Source organism: Stegastes partitus, unplaced genomic scaffold (assembly GCF_000690725.1).
Source record: "Stegastes partitus isolate 25-593 unplaced genomic scaffold, Stegastes_partitus-1.0.2 Scaffold1295, whole genome shotgun sequence".
NCBI lineage: Eukaryota > Metazoa > Chordata > Actinopteri > Pomacentridae > Stegastes > Stegastes partitus.
Genome location: NW_007579026.1, coordinates 94,938 through 116,289, shown reverse-complemented (window position 1 = coordinate 116,289; position 21,352 = coordinate 94,938). Strand labels below are relative to the sequence as shown.

Genomic DNA, 21,352 nt, shown 5'->3' with positions numbered 1-21,352 from the left:
ACACCATCTGTGAATGTTTCTCGTAAAGCCTTTATCGTCTTTTTCTATTGGTTCTGCATTGGAAACCCTACTGTACATTGTCGTTCGATAAAGCTCAGTGAGATCCAGTTGTCGCTTTGAGACTGCTGTTGTGTTTGTTGCATCTGAAGGTCATAGTTATTATACCATGTCCCCCCCACATTCATTCCCGTGGTCCTCCAGTGTCTCTGGGAAGCACAGCAGACTGAGACCTGCTGCTAAGTCACTGTGGAGGTGGTGTTAGTGGTGAGAAAAGGTGTTGGAGGCCAAACCCAATGTCTTGAACAGCTCCAACACTATTATGTTTATGTTTTTATGGAAGACGCGCCAGCGTTTACAAAATTACGCAGGGCTCAAAATAATTATGGTGCACATGGACAAAAATGGAAAGCGCGACGGCAGCTGGCAGCTCCTGCAAACATCATAAGCAAACGTGTTTAAGAGTCATCTCTGTTTTTTAATTTGACTTTGAGCGACTATGGAATAGAAAAATGAAAGGATTCAATCTCTGGTTGGAAGGTGGAGCCACACTGACTCGTCAGTGGACAGGCAGTCATTTGACAGTGTTTTTGTTTTGTTGTTTATCAGGTCCTTTTACATGCAGAGTTCCTCCTGGTTTTTGTTGACTAAATCTAAGGTAACACTTACCCAACCTTTCTCTGAATTTAAATAGAGCTCAGAGCAAAGTTTTTTCAGAACTGTAGAAAGAATGAGAATTATATTAAGGAGCAATCTTTTTGATCAAAGCAGAACAAACAGATGGAGACATATTTTCCAGCAAACTGGCTCTTTCTAAAAAGCCAGTGAACATATTCAGAGCTAAGATGTGATGAACAACAAAACAAAAAAACAAAATCTCAAACCTTGTCATTTAACAGTTGGCCAGGAATGCTGACTGTCTTTTCGAAGTAGACTCTGCTGATGAAACATCAATGCAATCACTTCATTCAGAAGCAGTGTTGGTGCTGTCACTGTGGAATAATATTGAGTGCTAAGCATTTAGAAAGCTACACAATTTTAAAGGCATTAAAAATTAGTTGCAGAGAGTCATAGTATGGCTGACCACACAACAAATCCAGAACTCAAGAGTCCATCCATCCATCCATTATCTATACACCGCTTAATCCTCACTAGGGTCGCAGGGGGGCTGGAGCCTATCCCAGCCGACTTAGGGCAAAGGCAGGGGACACCCTGGACAGGTCACCAGTCTATCACAGGGCTACATTTAGAGACAAACAACCAAGCACACTCACATTCACACCTACGGACAATTTAGAATCATCAATTAACCTCAACATGTTTTTGGACCTTCTGGGAGGGACCCAGAGAGAACCCACACTGCACAGGGAGAACATGCAAACTAGACGCAGAAAGATCCCAGGTGTCCATCGAGACGTAAACCGGTGACCTTCTTTCTGCAAGGCAACAGTGCTAACCACCGCTCCACCTTGCAGCCCCAAAACTCAAGAATGAACCTGCAAATCAAGTACCGTGAACTGATTGTTTGATGAAACATCAAGTTGTTTTCATTTTGAGAGTCTGAGCGTCCATTTAAGGATTGACAGATCTTCTAGCAGAGCAAATCAAACTAAATTCTTCATCAAGTTATTGGTTAGGTAGGTATTGATGCCAATTTTGTCCATTTTTGTCACTTTGCACTAATGAAACCATAGTTTTTCATATTTGTTTGATTTGTTTACTCTGGAATTGGGTTGAAACTGATTTTTGATTACTAGAATTAGACAAAAGAAACACTGATTGATGTGTCTGAACACCACTTATACCAGGGTTAAACGACCCTAACGACTCGCTTAAAACCTACAAAGACAGGACAAACCATACATAAGGATTGTTCTACCAACTTGCACAGGTTTTGTCCGGAAGGAGCTTAAATCTGAGGTAAGCTCCGACCCCGTGGACACAGGACCTCTAGGGAGTGTATTCTTATTTTATTTACTTTTATTTTTTACTTTTTATTTTTATTCTTATTCTTATTTGGAATTACTTGTTTACTTTAACTGTTTTGCTTGCTTTAACTGTACTCTGGCAAAACAATTTCCTTCGGGATGAATAAAGTTTATCTTTATCTTTATCTTTATCTTTTATTGTCTTGCAGTGGATCCTTTGGGTCCCAGGGGTTGTGGGGTTGGGTATCAATGGAGCAAGCTTATTCTGCTGCATCCCACTGATGCTTGGTCATTGGGATCTTGGGACTTTGAGATTTTTGCTGTGCTCATCAAACCGTCCTGGAACAGTTTTTTCAGTGTGCTGGGATGCACCGTCCTACTGGGGGAGGCCACCAGCATTGGAGAGTGAGTTTGCCATGAGGTTTTCCCAAAGTTTCCTAGCAGAACATTGTATTCTAACCGGATGATCTATTTTTTTTTCACTTCACCTGTCAGTGGTTTTGATGTTGTGCCTGAATGGTGAATACACCAAACAACACACTGAAAGACAGCAACCACTGGAGTTGGGATGGTCGATGACTCAACAGTTCCCAAAAGAAGTCCAATTATCCCATGTTCTTTTACCCAAACAAACATGGACGCCAACTAGGAGCTTGCACTGTTCAGATGAAGTGACATTTTCTTTGAAAAAGCCAAAAAAGGAGGAAAAAAAAGCTCAGAGTTTGGCTGAGATCCTGCTTAGAGAGGCGTGTAGGACTGGGAAGCCAGAGGGAACTATAGGAGATTGAACTTTGTACAGTTTAACTATGCTCAGGTGAGGCCGCAACCTTTCTGACTTTCCACCTCGGACACAAGTACACAAATACTGTCATCAATTGCTAATGATGAACATGTTTCAGAAATTTGTAGACCAACAACTGAGTGACTGGAAGGATTAAGATTAGAATCCCATATCACACGATATAAGTTTTTATCTGCAGATTGTCTTCAGCAGTGGCCCCTGTAACAGCAACTTAAACCTAACATATGCCTGTAATTGATTTGACTGAACCCCAACTGCTGCTCCAGATGCTGCCTTTTTTTTTTTTTTTTTACATGGCTATTGATAGGAGACATCAGGATGTCCATGTAGTAATCAATTAGGAATAAAAATCCAGAAGAATGTTTTAATGGGAGAGTAGAGATTTTGTTTTGTGGGGTTCTCTGTTGTCAGAATTTAGAGTCTAAAGTTGAACTGTGGCAGTAGGGAATACTAACAGAGAACCCTCTTGTAGCCATAAAAACCTCAACCCTTCACCTGTTGGATGTTTATTTACTCCCAATGAACTTGGGTTCTGGCTTGCAAATATGTGCTTTAACAGCTCTTTATGGTATCCTGAACCCAGTGCTTATCAGCCCCGGTGGCCTGTGTCCTAAATATACTGGAATCTGTGTGGATTTCCCTCGCCGGGCCGTGCTCCTAGCTCAGGTCTGTTGTTGTTTTTGTCGGTTTAGACTTTATTTTAGGTGTTGGGCTGGGAAGAATCCCTGAGAACCATTCTTAGCACAGTGGGAAGAATGCGTAAGGAAGTTCAGAAGCCCTTGGCTCTTTTTTTCCCCTTCAATCCAAAGAAACCCAGCATCCCTCAGTAGAAATGAATAAGGAGCAAGTTGCAAGTTGCATTTATCTCACGAGCAGTATAAATATCTCTGGTCTGATTTGCACCACAGCTGATGAATAGATTGTACATGCATGTGGATGGAGTGAAAGCTATTACACCCATTAGAGTGGCTTAAATAAGACTTAATATGTACTCCCAGGGGACATATGCAGTGCAAAATTAGCTGAATGTGTATTTCTTTAGTTTTTTTTAGGGTCTTGCATCACAGCAAAAGCAACATCTGGATTTAAAAGAAAAGTTTCAGATTTGTATCTAGTTTATCAGCATTGCTGTGAAATGTTTCATACTTCCATATCAGTCAAAGTGTTTGCAAAATGAGAAAAAAAAACTAAACATCAAAGTATGTGTTGTTTACAGGGGTGCTTGAGAAAGAACACAGTGAGGTTGCAGAGGAATGATACAAAGCTCAAGCACCGCAGTCTTTCTGCTGTGATGAGGCATGTAAACACAGTCTGAAGGCTGCCGCTCTTCCCAAGATGGGGCTTCATGTTTCCAAAAGTTACTGCAGGACAGCTTTATGGCCCTGAATCTTTCGTTGTTGACACCAACACTCAGTGGTAAGATTTGCATCTAAATCAACTTGTCATCTATGTGCTGCACTTCCGCGGACAACTGCAGAAATAGAACAAGGATTAAAGAGACAAGAACGGCCAGATTAAAATAGACCAAACTGTAATACAAGAAAGGATTCGGTATGTTTCAAATACGCTGCTCAGTTGGAAGTTTGGTCAACTTTCACGTGTGAATTCGCATTGCTGAGCAGATGCAAGCCATTTTAAAAGGGTTGGCCTTGAACCTGTCATGATAGCTTTGCCACACCACCCAATGTTGTGTACACTTGCTCTACCGGTGTATACAGTAAAATTGTAAGAAAAGTGGCATGTTCTGCAGGCAGTCATGCCACAGTTACAGTGTACTCCTTGAGTACACAGGGTGAAATGGTTATTTTTTTATCAGTCTGACTTGACTTGCTTGCGCTCTTAAATTTTAAGTGATGTAACCTAGCTGTCTGAAAAAGGCTCAAGCCATAGACTGTATAGACCAGCCCCCCGTAACGTCACCCATAGGTTTCTTGAAGAGCGGTTTTAAAGCTCAGCATGGTGGCTTTGGCTGTTGCCATCTTGGCAATGCCTGACTCCTCCTGGCTAATCCAAAAAATGAGCAAAGAGGTGGAGCGAGAGCGGAGCGAAGGCGACGCATGCAAATGTTTCTGGGCCACAGACTGTCCTCTGTTGGTATCCACATATTTCACTCAAAGCAAGTGTGTCCTTAATAATGCATAACTTATAGCCTTAATACAATTTAAATGGGTGAGTTATATAAAAATTCACCCCCTGTACTGTTTTCACGAACAGGGAATTAGCCAAAGAGACCAAAGCTGTTGTTGTACCAGGCTGTAAACATTTTTGCAGTAAAGTGGTGCATTTAACATGGGCGTCTATGGGGACCAACTCACTTTTAGAGCCATCCTCAAGTGGCCATTTGAGGAACTGCAGTTTTGGGCTCTTTCCGCACGTGTCTCATTTTTCAGCTGCGTAGTTTGCTGTGTACAAAATACGTGCCTGACTGTGCAAAACAACTAACTAGCTTGTTTGAATTTGCAAGCCACCTAACTTGGGAGAGTTAAAAGTTAGCACCGTAGCTCAGTAACTACTTCACAAATAGTATATCGCCAAGCTTTCCTCTTCGTGGGACCAGGCCATTAGAAAGAAGCGGTCATTCTTCAAAACTTTCTCCAGTTGATGCAATGGTCATTCAGCTGTTTCTATTAAAAAGTTGTGGCGGGATCATTTGACAGATAGCCGGTCAGTCCCATGAAGGTTTTGACTTGCTCCCATGTATCAAACGGGGGGCTGCGTATGGAGCTGTAATGACCACTGGTTAGGTGACCTCAGCCAACCCTCCTCTACACTGTAATTACTGAGAGCTCATTAAAGCCACATTCTCTTTGGAGAAAGGAAATCAAAACAAATGTTATAGGCCAATGGCTTTGGGTATGTGGACAACACACGTTTTATGTAATGCACACGTAAAAGACTAAGTAGCTGCTGCTGAGAGTGGTAGGGAGGTGTAAAAGGGACTGATTTTAATGCTGGATGTGTTTAAAACCCCTGCATTTGGTTTAGTTTGAAGTTTATTAGCAATACGCACATGTGCGATTCAGCTGCAAGTTTATAGTCAGTAAGTATCTCCCAAGGTAGGTGGAGCAACTGCAGTTAAGTAATGCCTAATTTTCTCAGTAAAATAGGGGACAGCCTTGGTGAAGTGACATGTGCACTGGTTTTTATGGTAATCCAGCAAATCCAAAATAAGACGGCTTTAAAGTCAGCAGTTTCATTTCAAACATGGCATTAAGCTGCAAAAATACCAAAGTGCTCTCATCAAATCTACCACGTCTCCGACCACTCATTCACCTCAGCATCCACTGCTAAATTGACTGCTGAATTTCTTTAGCTTCACACACAATAATTGTTCTGAGTTTGCTGTGTCTGATAGCCTGGCTGCTTTCTGGATAAGCAGGTTCCCTTTTAGCCATAAAGCTGTGGTTTTATTGTTTGATTCTTCCCCTGCACAGCCGGAACCCATTGCAGCTTTGCTCTGCTTTCCCAAAATCCCTGTCTTATAGGCAACCGGCTTTTCTAAAGACAATTTTCCCTTTAGCAGTCTGCACTGTTATGTACCCTTAGAGTCTATTATTCTAATCAGTAACTCCATTACTTTAGAACTTGGATCTCCATGGTGATCCTAGTTTTGTCAGATGTTTTTCTATACATCAAACACCAACTGCTGACTTAAATGACCTTGTCAACATGTGAGCATATACATGTGCCGTTGGTATGTTGACATAGCAACTGTATCCGTGTTTTTACAGCTTCATAAAGATTTAAGTTAGACGATGAAGTCATCCATGCCACAAGCCTTTAGCCTCAATTAGTCTGCCAAGTGGCAAGTTGAGTTAATTTGACGTCTTTGTTTGCATTTTAAATGTGCCCACACCACTCACTTTGAAATGCGTTGAACATTGTCTGTAAGAGGAACATGTATATTAGTGGCAGAGTTTGAAGTTCTTCTTGCTTTGTGCCACTTTCTTGTCCATATATAGTTTTCCACTGTCATAGCTGTACATTTAGTTACTTTAACAGTTGGGACAAATCAGTGATTTTCATCATGTATAAATCCATCAAGTCTTTTTAGCAGAAAAATCCACATTGTTTCAATGAATTGACTTCAGTCATGAAAGAAGCAACTTGAAAAAAAACAAGGTGATGGGTTGAAGTAATGTAAGTGTCTGTTCCTTGAGGTTACAAATGAGAACACCAAAACTGGCATAAGTCTATGCAAATACAGAAGAGTGTCTTATTTAGGTGTTGGGTCACCACATACTGTCAGAACAGCTTCAGTGTGATTCTACAAGTCTCTTAACACTACCAGAGGAACAAAGCATCATTCTTTCTAAAGATATTCCCCTTGATAATAGTGGCATTCCCACAGGTACTCAGTTGGGTTGAGATCTGGTGGCTGTCAATGCCTTAACTTGTGGTTCTCATCATTTTCATTCTCATCAAACCATTCTGTAGCCCCTGGTGCCCTGTGGATGGGGAGAATTTTGTCTTGGAAGAAACCATTCCCGTTAGAAGAGAACTGCATCATCATAGGATAAACAACTTTGTACTGATCTGCAGTGATGTGTCATTTTAAGGGGGCAAGTGGACCCAAGCCCTGCCAGCTAAATGCCCCCCACAAAATATGGAACCACTGGTTCTGTAGGGGTCAAAAGGTCAGATTTTTGCTTTAATTTTTCAACTCTCAGTAGTTTTGAGTTTGTGTGACGAGGTGTTTTGGTATGATTCTACCTCAATATAATGAATATGACTGGAATTTGTAATGATTATAGCACTGACTGATGAGTTGGTGAAAGACGTTCAAGATGAAATTCTTGCCTTTTAAACCCATCAGTTAATTTGCTGATTTTTTTGAGGTTGTTGATGTATAAAATAGCAGAAAAATAGTAAAAAATCTTTAGACATGAAACTCATTATCAGGCCACCATTGCCCACCCTCCATCTGTTTGGGGAGACATGATGGAGTTTGATGTATGTCTATTTACAGTATGTGTGTTCAGGAAAGACAACATTTACCTTCACCCCATCCTGACTGTCTCTGAGGATAGAGTCACATGTAAACACCACAAATCCACAACTGACTTCTAAGTGCCAGTTCCCTGATGTTAGGATCAGCGTCAGCCTGTTTCCATGTTTAAAATGATCTGTTTAGCATTTGAGTCACTTTGTCATTCTGATACAGCTCCGTAACAAATGTATACATATGTTGACCCATCAGGGTGGGGATGCACACTGTTATGTCTGACTTGCTAAATGATGTCGTAACGGTGCCTGCGCTTTGATCTGGCCAGTGTTTGCTCTCAGATAAGCTAAATATGTGTTTTGCATGCAACAATAACAGTTGAAGAAAGTTATGTACAGTATCAAACAAACAGTAGACTCCTTATGTACTTGTAGGGTGTCTTGGGTCAACTGATTCAAGTGGTTGGGTGTTAGAGATTGTTCAGCAGATTTCAGAAGTTTTTGCGCTGAAATGAAAGATTTTTTTGCCTTTGAATACTGTAAGAATTGTACTGCTGCAGAGAGAAAAAGACCTGATGGGAAACCTGACTAAAACCTTTAACTGTTGGCATCATTTCCATCAGACAGCCACAGAAAGAATCTCTTCTCTCTGTTGGAGAGTCGTAAAAAGCATCATCATCATAAAGGCTGAGCTGTGGAGTAACACTTGGAGTCTAATGAAAGCGGGTCCCACCAAACACTTTGTTTAATGTTTTTATATTCTGAGAAGACAATAGTTGGAGTCGGCTTAGTAAGCCTTTAATAGCCCGCCTCGTGGTTATTACGGTTGTGAACTGTACAATGAATATGTGTTGATTTGGGTTGTGTTTAACTACAGCGTGGCAACATGCTGCTTAAAAAAAGAAAAAACAGCTGCTTTCTGTTTCTATACATACACATCATGACGCTGGAAATGAGCTGGAAAACGTTGATTATTTCCAATTGCTCACATGAAGGTCTGGGATATGGTAGATGCCAGGTCAGTTCATGGACTCAATCCAAGAGAAATAGACTAATGTAAAGGCTTAAGTGACTTTAGTATGAGCCAAATCATTGTGAGTTGGGCATCATTCAAATACTAAGGCTTGTGCTCCCAGTCAGCAGTGTTGAATATTTTCTACCAGTGGTCCAGAGAAGATCAAACTTGATGTGCTGAAACAAGTCGGTTCCATTACGGCAACATAAGCAAGACTGACACATTCGTGTTTTGGCCTTCGGTGGTCTCACTTCTCATTCATTTTGAATTGTGGGTTCACGTCTTTGCTAAGCTTGTGGTGGAAAGTTGAGAAAAGTCTCAACATTTCAAGCAGCAGGTATAAGCCAAAGAAATGTCAGGGGTGGTGGTGAGTCAGTGGTTAAGGCTTTGGGCCACTGATCAGAAAGTTGGTTCAAGCCCTGGCACCACCAAGCTGCTACTGTTGGGCCCTTGAGCAAGGCCCTTAAACCTGTTCCAGGGGCACGTTAGTGTGGCCTCCCTTCGGTCTGACTCCAGCTTCCTAACAAGATGGAATGTGAGAAAAGATAGTTTCCCCCAGTGGGATTAAATATATTGAAGTTTAGTTAATATACTTAATATAATAAAATATGTAGGATTTGCTGCTAGCTTCTTGGGGCAAACTCCCACAGGACATTTTCAGAGGGAGGTCTTGTGTAGCCCAGGAATTGGTGGGTTGGACCTTTTTTTTGATCGTACCTGATAAACCAACAACATGGAGGTTTTTAGGTTCTTAGGCAAAATGGTAAAGTAAATAGCAAAAACTCAGAAACACAAGACGAATTTAGGAAAGACTGTGAATGTTGTATTAATTCTGCGGCCATTAGTCAATAAATTCTACTTGATATAACTTGACAAATTTGTAGCACAATGCCAATCTGTGGACTTCTCTTTTATGGTGGTGCAAACAAATTGTAAAACAAAGTATGCTTTTTTTTGACAGTCTCCATCAGAGAATAGTGGCTTGCACCAACAAATAGCAATTATGGCATTCATGTCAGGCCCTCCTCAGAGCAAGTTTGCTTGACAGCATTCAGCTAAATTGCTCTTCAGAGCGTCACACCTAATGATTCTGCTGAACACAGACTTCATCTAAAAGCTCAGATTGCCTCTTGATCAAAACCCTGTCCAACAGAAGTTAAAAAAGAATGAACATTATATTTGGATTACCACATTTTATTTATTTTTTATTGCTGTCCCCTTTTCAATGCTTTTCTAATGAATTGGGCCATAATGTAATAATCTACTGAGAGTTCCATTAGAATTTGCTAAATTAATTCACATTGTCATTGAGCTTTACATGTGTACAGTTTTGTTTTGCACTTTTCTTTATGTCTTGCAGTTATAGCTCCAGCTGTTTCTAGATTTAGGGATGCAGTCTGGTCCACCACATTAGCTTCCTGCCCTTCAGTACTAACCGTCTGTGACTCCTACAACTCACGCCACTGCTATAATAAATGATCTATTTTGTCCCTTTCAGCTGGGACAAGTGGTAACGAAATGTTTCAGGATTCAAATACTGCTGTTTTTTGTGGTAAACAATTGGTTTGTCCATGAAAAAATAAGCAGATGGAGCATAACTGTTAGTTTGATAAAATAAAGCACCAGCGTCAAAAATGTTAATACCATTGTTGTTGCAAGCTTCTGTTTTCATGCAATATACCATGAACAGGGCTTTCTGTATGGTTTCTATAAGTAACTCTATAAGTGAGCACTGCCTCCACTTCATCACATCTTACAATAACCTCAGTCTGCTGCAGTACGATGCGTCCCACAAGGAGACGTGGTCACCGTGACCATGAAAAGTGGATGTACTGTACATCTGGACTGGATATGGATGTGCTGGTTTGGGTATTTTGCACGAACAGTCAGACGGCAGCTAGTATTTAACTCGCAACTAAAAATACGATGGAGATGTAATGAAAAATGCAAACAGAGCTATTGAGATAAGATGAAATTATATATTTATGTGACAGTGCGGAGGTAAAACCACAAAAATGCATTTTTTGCTCATAAATGAACTGATCCAACAAAACAGGACTGAGATAACAAATCTTGTGCCTCACGTGTATCTTTTAAGAGTCCTGTATGAAGAGGATTCCCAGCATGCTCCTGGTGGCCTGATGTTAAGCTATTGTTTATAGAGATTGCACCTTGAGATGGGAGGATCATTCATCACTGCTAGTGCCATAAACCCCCTATCATTAAAACAAACCTGACCGGACTTGCGTAGGATTTTTTTTTTACACATTTTGCTTTCTCTGCTGTCCTTATTATTCTTGTGAGAGTCAGCAGAACGAAGCTAAGATAAACATACTTAAATACATTTAAGTCAAATTGTAATTTAACTTGAGCATTTTGGGATATTTTTGAATCAGCATTTTTCTGTTCTGTGTTTTTTGGACGACTGCAGCCGTCACAGTTAACGCACAGCACAGTGTGTAACATTTCACCTTGCATGTGGAAATCAAGAGCCAATTCTCCTCAGATCAGACCTTATAGTATGAATCCTCACAGTTTTCTTAAGATAGCTCTGGCTAAATATAGCTTTGGTTTGGTGTAATGACAGATTGCAGTGTCCCTCACGTTTGCTCTGAGGAGAGAGTGACTATGCAACTGGCGTCACTGTCCCCCACAGTGATCTGCACACAGGCGTCCAAAAACCACTGTCCCTTTATTCACAGCTGCCATTGTTCTTTGTGACGCCCTTGAGGTCCACTTCAGTAGCACATCTTCAGAAAGTTAGGAGACCTATAGACAAAATCTTCCTGCCTGGTGAACTTCTAAAACGTTTGGCCTGTCACTCCTAAATGTCACTTATGGTGTTCCTTATTCATCAAGATAAACAACAGCTCATTTCAGTGCGTTGGTGAACATATATTCTATGTTAGCTTAGGTCTAAACCATTGATTCTATGATTTTTTTTAGACTCAAATAGGCACTCGATCGTAACACATATAGTAACATATCATTGCCCACCGCTTTAGCAAGTAATTACTGAAACCGATTACAGTTAAACTCTCTGAACCCCAAGCAGTTTGTGTGTGGGGTTTTTTTAGTTTTTATTTTTTTTTGCTCTTGTCACTTTCTTTACTTAAAGTGGGCACATTTATCACTACAATATAAAGTCCTGCACCTGTATGGAGATACTGCAACCCTGGGTAGATGTAGGGAAAACCCAAACATGTTTTTTTCCCATTACAACAGAGCTGTAATATCACAGATCATTAAAAAAAAGAAATTCTTTCATTCTTTATGATAACAAACAGAAAAAAAACATGTACAAAACATTTTCCAACTGCCTACATCTGATACCAATAATGGGAGATTAATGGCAACTATACATACTATTGATATTTTGCCACTTATCTTTTTAACTTTTGTCTGTCTTCTATTTGCCTGGTGTACACACAGTCTGCAGTTCAACCGAGCTCAGCTGAAACGTCAGATTTTTTTTTTTTTTTAATCATAAGATTGTCAGTAGCAAATGAGTCACTAACGACTTGATGGATGTTCCAACAAATGCATTTTTTTTTTCTTTTATAGAACCTGATGAATGCAAATGATAAATTTTGGGGAAATTTTTAAAGAGAGTGATCCAAACAAACAACAAACAACAACAACAAAAATCATGATTTTAAGTTTTTCGACAGAACGGCAAGTCACAAGTGAGTAGTTCAAGGACTGTCAGCTGGAAAGTTGAAAACATGACGATTATGTCTGTTTTTACAGTTTCTGATAAATGGTGTAATTTTGGTGCTTTTAAAAGAAAGCTAACATCCCTTTCAAACCTGCTGGCAGGTTTTAGAATTCAGATTCAGTTGCGTTGCAGTTTCTAATCTTGGTGCTATGTTGCTACTTCAGCATTTTAAGGGGCTGGCTTATTTGCTGTATTACCAGAAGTTAGATGGGAGGGCTGATATCAATTTGGACTGTGTGTTCAGTGGGTAGACTGGTTTGCTCTGTAAAGTAGCTTGTGCGGGGGGCTGTAGGTGGGGCAAGGTGGCTACCCTCCACTGAAAGAACAGAATAGTGCTTCTTGTAACTCTGAAGTTGTACCGTTTTTGAAGTCTTGTGAGATCGTTTTGGTATGAATCAAGTCCTATTGTTCAAAGAGTATGAAGCCATGGATGTGGTATTTTCCCTTCAACCCCCAACTCAATAATTTTTGCAATACTGACCCTCAATCCAACCTTTACCCCAACCCCAACCTGTCATCTGTGCAAAACCAAACCGTAACCCAGCCCAACCGCTGACGACAGCGCTGCTTGAAAGAGAAGCATTGCTCAGACAGCAGGAGTCGATGGATAGAAAATGCCTTCAGCAGCAAATCTTAGATGCAATATTTTATCATAGCAGCATATGAAAAAATGTCACGGACTTCCCCTTTTGACGGGTTTTCTGTTAGACTGTACTGCATTTTTGTTATCATGGGTGTTATTTCAAGATTCTCCTCCTCTGTCACCGACCAAAGACATAAAAAAAAAAAACTGTGTGCACCATGAGGGACATGATGCAGCAATTTGCGGTCGGACTGCTAAAAATGGAAAGTCCACAGACAAAATGGCCCAGCTAGTGTTTTCCACGTGGTTCCAACAGGTGCTGGAAAACGCCGTTTGTCTGGACGTCTTTTTAAGTCAAAACAGTGGAGATTATAGCCTCCCTTCAGAGCTTCTTTCTATGTGCTTTATACAGTGTACACAGAGCTTGATGGTCATTACGTATAATGAGAAAATGGATAAATAAATCTATTTTCACATTTGTTTTGCTATCTTTCATGTCCCCTGCTGATTACCGGAGGGCTAAAGGAAGTGAATGTACCTCCCGATTCTGCCCCCTCATCACTTTTGGTGTGGCTGTTTGTGAAACGCTCTCGTGCTCGGCCCTCATTTTCGCTGCAACTGTTGATTTGTATATCCTGTCAGGTCGCTTTGATGTGTGCGAGAGATTGAGCTGCTGCCGGTAGTGGTTCTCTCTGTGACGCTGGGCAGCTCTCCAGCCGTCCAGGCCCAGTGCCCGGCCTGCACGGCGCTGTGCCCAGCCACAGGCCTGTGGGCCCTCAGGGCTCGGTAGTCCTACATTCACAGCCAGGGCCTGCAGAGGCACATTTTACTCCACCGCACACATGCTGTAGTAGCCTGGCAGTGGTGCCGGAGCAGCGTTTGAAATATGCTCTTCTCTGTGGGACTTGTGGTTTGATCACATGCTTCCATGTACTCAGTATTAACCTGGCTTCTCCACTGTCAGCTCAATGCTAAACGGAGGCCTAAAGAGATAGCAGATGGCCGCGCAGCATTTACAGGATGCACTACGACATGAGTGGACTCTTTCTCTGGCTCTTGTTTCAGTTTTGTGTTTAGGTGGTAAATTGAAGTTCCACTGTGTGTCTCGGCAGCATTTTATCTGATCAAGTGGAACACAAAGGATGTTGGCGAGGTCGGTTTTTTGTTTGCCCTCTCACACACATAACTGCGACATGGGATTTGGTGGCAGGGGAGCTCTTAACCCCCCTCATCTGACCTCCCTGGCTGTGTGTAATGAGGCGGGACGGGCTTTCTTCTGCAGGGTCCCACAGGAGGAACAGCCTTCAAACTGAGGGTCAAGCGCTGGTCGGCTCAACCTGCTTTTTCTGTTTAACTGAAGGTGTAATGATCTGTGGATACAATTAAAACTTCAAAAGAAATTTGTTCAAAGCCAGATGTTTACATCTGGAAAATTTTCAAAGGTGTGAACTCTGGGCTTCTGATGGTAATCTCAGCCTTTGCTTGTTTGTGTTTGTCGTCATCTTTTGGTTAGAACCTTGTAGTGCCTTATTTAGAGCCTGCAGGAGCCTTTTTCTTCTTTAAGGTAGTCCTGTGTTCTACCACTGGAGGGCAGTGTGTCCAAACTTTTGATTTGGACCTTGCCGAGCTGCTGGAATCTGTCATCCATATTTCAGGCTCATACAAAGGACACAAGGACACAGTTGAGTATTTTTTGGCATTTTGCCTTCATTAGATAGTGCAGCAGACACAGACGGGAAATGTGGGGAAAGAAGGCAGGGGAGTGACGTGCAGTGAAGGTCTGGCCAAGTGCGAGTCGATCTTTAGACTTGCTAAAGGCATTTTATTCCATGTATTGTTCCACTTGGCACTTGAGTTGCCCAAAGGATCCAAATTGAGGTTGGAAGAGGGTAGATCTGTTTGTTTAAGGGGCCACCGCAAAGATTTAAAGCTTAAACCAGAGGTGCCATAACAGAGTCTCCCATGAATGGACAGTAAATACAGACTCCAAAAAACTCTCAAACTGTATAGAATTCTATTTGAAAAAGGCCAGCGTCTATATCAAGACCCAAAGTCTCCCAGTTTAAGTTTTTTGTATGGTTGTATGGTATAGTTATGGTCCAGTAGTTAATCTGATATCTGTGATTGTTATTTTTATTTTATTTTTTTTATTAGCAAGCTGGCAACTTGGAGAAACATAGATGAAGGTTAAATTAGTAATCCTTTTGTTCATTTGGCCATTTTGCCAGTGTGTGGAAAGAGAGCAGGGAAATGACATTCAGTGAAGGTCAAGTTGGCCTGGAATTGAACCGGGGACTCATTGTAATGTAGCCATGTGGTGTTCACCCTGAACACTCAGCTATCAGACCAGTAGGAATCTATTTTGAATATGTTTCACGTAGACCGAGAATTGAAACTTCAAATTCACTTCGATCACCTTTCTCTTCCAAATCGGACTGAACTGAAACTTGCTCCCAAGTGTCAATCAAACCTGCTGCTTTCACTTTTACTGCTAAGATATTCTATGTCGAGTAGCTGAGGGGATGATTGCCATGCATGATTCAAAGTATAATCATCACAAGGGGAGTGGAAATTTTTACTTTTGTTGTGTGTTGATGCCATGTTAGCAGAATGGTGAAAACAGAAGGACCTCCCATTCATGTGACATTTGCCAGATAGTGACTTAATCAAAATGTCCTAATATCTTTCACTCATACTTACAGTTACCTCACTGATGTAGGCTACTTGTTCCCTCAATACTGAACAATACTTTCATGGACTGCAGGGTCTACTGTTGACTAGTCCAGCAGGGTGGTTCCAGTTAAGAAGAATATGTTAATACAGTGATATGTATTAAAAACACAAGGTGGTCCTACCAAAAAGGCTGAACCACACTCAAAAATTGTCGTACCACGCATTCCTAGTGGACTACTTTGTATTTTGAATGCTGTATTTCTGCTCTTTGTGTTGACAGGGAAATGGAATTTGAGATAGACGGATTGGTATAGTGTCAGCAGTAAAGTGGGCGTTGTATCAGATTATTGTGGTGAAGATGGAGCTGGGCCGAAAAGGCAAATCTCTTGATTTATCTGTTCATCTATGTTCTAAATCACAGTTTTGGTTGTGAGCTCTGGGTAGTGACCTAAAAACATGAGACCATGGATGCAAGTAGACAAAATAAGTTTCTTGCGTGGGGTGGCTGTACTCAGGCTTAGAGATAGGGTGATGATCATGGACAATCAAAGAGAGCTCAGAGGATAGTTGCTGCTCCTTCCTGTCCAAAGGAATCAGCTTATTCAGGCGTCTGATTAGGATGCCTCCTGGGTGCCTTACTTTGGAGGCTTTCGGGCCACGTCCAGCTTGGGAGAAAAATTCTCATTACATATCTCATCTGACATAAAAACGATTTGGGATCCCCCAGGAGGAATTGGTCGTTGGGTAGAGGGCATACAGAATTCCCAGTTTAGTCGGCTGCCACCATGACCTGACTTTTCAGAAAATAGACAGTTTGATGGATGTGATAATCATTGTGTGGGAAGATAAAATATCATCTGTCATTTTGAAGCGTTACAGGAATTGTTACTCAAATCATAATGCATTGAGGCTAAGACAACAGAATTAAGACACTTAGGACCACAGTGGTGTCTTAATGTTTTGGACATTCCATTAGCTGTTTGTCATGCTCCAAAGAGAACAGACCAACTTGACCCAATGACCATCTGAGAACACGGTTCATGTTTAGGCTCACCTTTTAGAAGACATTTCATAAAACAGTAGCAACACTGCTGGTGTGCTTAAAACTACTCTAAAGTGGAGTAAAACTGAACTTTGTAGCTTTAAAAATCCTTAAAAAGTGAAGCTTTATGACGCTCTTGATTGTTCACACTGATAAGAACACATCATTGCTATGTCCTGTGTCTGGCCAAGAAAACCACATTAAGATAGTGTGGACAACTTTGGAATCTTACTGTTTTACATCACCTTTCATTAGCCAATAGTCATTCTCCTCAGAGGATATACCGATTTGACCCACCATTGGATCGGAGAAGATTGTACATTTTTAGCTCAACTACCAGAAGACCTCCAATAAGACAATAGCAACAATGCTGGTGTGTTTAAAGCTTTTCTAGAGTGGGGTTAAACTAAACATTATAACTTTGATGAATCCTTAGCAAACCTTTAGAATTGAATTCTTGCCTCATATTCATGTGGTTTACATTAGAATTTGAAAAGCGCAACTCTCTGCTGTTCACACTGATAAGAAAACATCATAACTGTGTCCTGTGTCGGACCAAGTTAAACAGAATTAGAACAGTTTGGGCCACAGTGTAAACACAGCGTGTCACAGTGAGCACCCAGTGATGCTCCGGAGAGGCCTCCGTTCTCTGCCAGGGTAAACACCTCAGCTCATGAATACACACCACTCATCCACACCCTGCGCTGTTTTCCTAAGCCCTCTTTTCTCCTGCTTGCGAAAGAAGAAACACCACTTCTCACTTATTGGTTACCTCCTTCAGCTCGAGAGCAAATACCACGTGTAGGTCGCCTCATTTTTCTGTTTTGATAGGGTTGTCCAAGTCCCGAGCTTTGAATTGTTGCTTCGCGCTTCACATCGTTCAAAGATGCCGTTTAAAAGTTAGTGCACATCGGAACCGAGAGTAATGCTTTTTTTTTGTAGATCATCAGCAGTACTAAGTCATGTTTCCTGTAATTACAAACCCTCCAGATACCATTTTTATCACATTTCCTCTCATTACCGAGCAGCATTGGCCTGTTTTCTGGTATTCTTACACGGACATACCGTCATATGTTGCCAATCTGAATCTAGTGTCCATTTTCCTTCTAGATTATGGTTCATTCATGACTGTTTATATTCATGAGGGATTTCCAGAACATTAAATATATCTTCTGTGATGGGCCGAGATTGTGTAACAGACATAAGAGCACTGCCATTTTTAGATCTGCAGTTTACTGACCGGATGTACTGAAGGGCAGCTGGGAGGCTTCAAAGTGCCGAAATGCATCGACTGTTCCTCAGAAGTGGCTCCCTTTACTTCTGTGGAATCAAATGTGAAACAAAATTAAACAGAACAACACATTTTTGCATCCTGGAATCCTAGCTTTTAGAAAACTCTTTTACCTTTTTTACCTCGACATACTATTTTTTAATCAGAATTTATCCTTTGGGCCTTTTCTGCACATCAACTCAGCAGAAAAGTCTGCAGCCACAGCAACGTTCATCTGTAAACATTTAAATTGTTAAAGAGAAAAATGGAAGCACGTGTCCTTTGATGCTTTTCCAAAAAAATGCAGCTTTTTAGTGGTTTTACGGGATTCTGTGAAGAAGCTAATTGATTGCCATTGTCATTGATTTATTTCGGCCTCATCTTAAGTGCCGAAGTTGGCATTTTCTAAAACTAGCAATTTCAGGATTTTTGTGGTGTTTGTTTCCAACCATCCACCACTTTTTTGTGTGTGTGTGTGTTTTGTTGTGCCCTCACATAAATGCATTGTTTTATCTTTTGGGAACTCTCAGCCTTTCTGCTCCTCAAGGACTGTTATGTGACTTGAGCTAAAAGGTTGATTATGAAGCAAAAGCAACATTAATTCTGTGCCCATCTTTGTATCATTGTACAGATGACACTGGGACGTACTTCCCCAGCGTGAAGCGGGATCCGGGCCGCTACCTGCAGCCTTGCTCCGAGTCCGTCAAGACCTGGCTGCGCAGCATGAAGAACGCTGGGAAGGTCCTCCTCCTCATCACCAGCTCCCACAGCGACTACTGCAGGCTCATCTGCGAACACATCCTGGGGTAAGACTTGACCACACTGGGGACCGAGGACTGGCCCCCCAACATAACAAGACCAGAGCCTGGTCTGCAGCACTCACCATAACAGCCCCCACAGGATTTATAACCTGAAAGTCTCTGTGGCTGGCAGCTTTGGCTTTTTTTCTCTCTCTCTCTCAACTCACCACATTCCTTATAGCCCTCTCATGCCATCAGTCATTCCTTTTTAGTCAACTCTGGCTCGCATGTCAGCCTGAAGTTAGCATGATTATTACACACAAGCTACACATATGCTTCATGTATCCCAGGCAACCTTCTGGAGTCAATACTGAACTTTTCTTTTATGTTTTTTACGTGTCCGATTTCAAAAAGTGTGTGATAATACATCAGATGTAGCGTTTTGGGGTTGTTCTGCTACCATCATGTTGCCAAAAACTACAAGTCAGTTCCCTCACACAACAGAATTGACACCCAGGACTCCGTTTTTTTAGCTGTAGGTGTGCATCAAAAAAAGGGATTACTCTCTTAGCAGGGCTTTCTGCATTTTAACTGTGGCTTTGTGCACTACTGGCCTCCCTCTGTCCGCAGTGCACACTGTGTGGTTTAGGCTTATTTTTGTAGCCAAAGCCCCGTTTCACACTCGATCAAGCTGCAACAGGGCCTTAGAACAACACAGTGTCCACGGTGCTGCAGCGCTTGAACAAACATAAGCCCTTCTTGTTCCCTGTGAAGCGTTGTTATCTCACGCTGCTCCGGCCTGGTTAGGTGGTCTGCTCTTTTTCCCTCTTCACGCTCAGAGACGATTGTTCTCTGTCGTGAAAAAGCAGGTCAAGGTAAAGCCACTTCTTGCTTTGGCTTCAACCCCCAACCCCCTCTCTGTATTTCCTGTTAGGCTGCCTGGTCATTCCCGTTGTTCCTCACCCCTCTCTCCCCCCCCTGCTGTTTCACTAGCTGCCCTCACACTCCCCCCCTCCAACACCACAGCACAGCTCGCCTCCCAATGAGAGCAGCCCGAGACCCCCGCTGTGCACGAGTGTGTGTGCTCGGCATGCTTTACAAGGCCAGGGGATGCAGATTTATGTTGTGATAGCCGCAAGAGGAAATTAGGCCGGCTTTATCTCGCCAGAGGTGGTTTATGGCGAAGTGTTCGCACATTGGGTTTGGTCTGCTCTGAGATCTTTCCTGTTTTTTTTCCTGCAGCTAAGTCTGTGTACTTCAGGGAAATACACGAGTTAAATTCAGCACTAAAACAAAACCTCTCTCTTGTCAGCACTTCACTGTTGAGCCACTTTCGTTGTGAAAGAAGTGCGTCACTACATTCAACCTCGTCTTCCAGGGAAAAGCGTCAGTGACCCACGGTTGCTGCAGTGTGGCGATCCGGCCAGAAGCCAGTGACGGTCAGCTGTCAGAAATAACACAACAAAGCTAAAGCTGTCTGACAGGAGTCTACTGGCCAAAACCCAACAACCTATCCAGAGAGGCTGCTGTTACTATTTGGCACGACTGGATGAAGGCTTCTTTTTTTTATTTTTTTTATTTTGGTGGAGCACTGCATAGTTTATTGATTTAATAGTTGTTGTTAAGTCCTCTGATGTCAGTAGTTAATTTCTTGGTGAGATGAAGTAGCGAAAGTTCCCTTTCATCAAAGGCCAAAGATCTTTTCCAGCTGTGTGAAATAAGTTCCAACACGGTTAGTTTGAAGAAAGGTTTTACTTTTCAGAGGAATATTAACAAAGAAATACATTTTATAGTGAAATTTAAGGTTTTTCTTTTTACTTTGTTCACATGTCCATATGCTGTTTTTTTAATATGCTAGAAGCCACATCATGAGTGAAATTAGCAGTCTTTACAGATGCTAGTCCGAAAAACAAATTTAAAACTTCAATACACATGGATGAGTCTTTAGGGGAAGAAATTTATACACATTAAAATAAAGTGGAGTCAAAAATATTGTCAATGTGTTTCAACCAAAACTTCCAGGAATTTTAATTTCCCAGCATCTCTTGACCAAGAACTTTCCCAGGGTTTAAAGTTCTTCCAGCACTTTGTGATTTGTGTTTCCACAGAAGGGCCAAAACCCCGGGAAGATAAAAGAAGCTTGACGCCCTCAAAGTCTCTCTGAATGTCGTCCATTGTAAAAATGATTAGCAAACCCTGGAGTGTTTAGTCAGTTGGAAGAACCCCCGACTGGACCCTCTGTTCCGTAGTTGACCCACCACCCTGGAGTCAGTTTATCAGTAAGAGTTGGCAGCACTGAGTTGACTCTTACAATCCTGAGGCATGGACGGTACGAGACTTTAATCTACTCTAATATAGAACATACAAAACATACAAAAGGAACTTCAATTTCCCAAGATCTAATGTCCAGAAACTTTCCCTGAATACAGAGACTAATTTTAAGCAATTTTCACAACTGATTGTTGGTCACGTTAACAATCAATAATCAACTAATCGTTAACAGTAAATATATATTTACTGCCGCTGATTAAATATACTCCCAACAGGAGCATGTCACTGATAACGTTTGGCACTTTTCTTCTCATTTGATCAAAGCATGTCAGCTCTTTTGCTGCCTGACTTTTCCATTAGCATGAGCCT

The 21,352-nt window shown here is 41.6% G+C and overlaps 1 protein-coding gene across 1 annotated transcript in view; it reads left to right on the top strand.

The window, feature by feature from the left end:
• nt5dc1 (5'-nucleotidase domain containing 1) overlaps positions 1–21,352 on the top strand; it is a 78,520-nt gene that overhangs the window by 18,737 nt on the left and 38,431 nt on the right. The window contains exon 7 of the mRNA XM_008298222.1: positions 18,604–18,778. Coding sequence (XP_008296444.1) covers positions 18,604–18,778 — 175 coding nt within the window. The remainder of the gene's footprint in view (positions 1–18,603; positions 18,779–21,352) is intronic.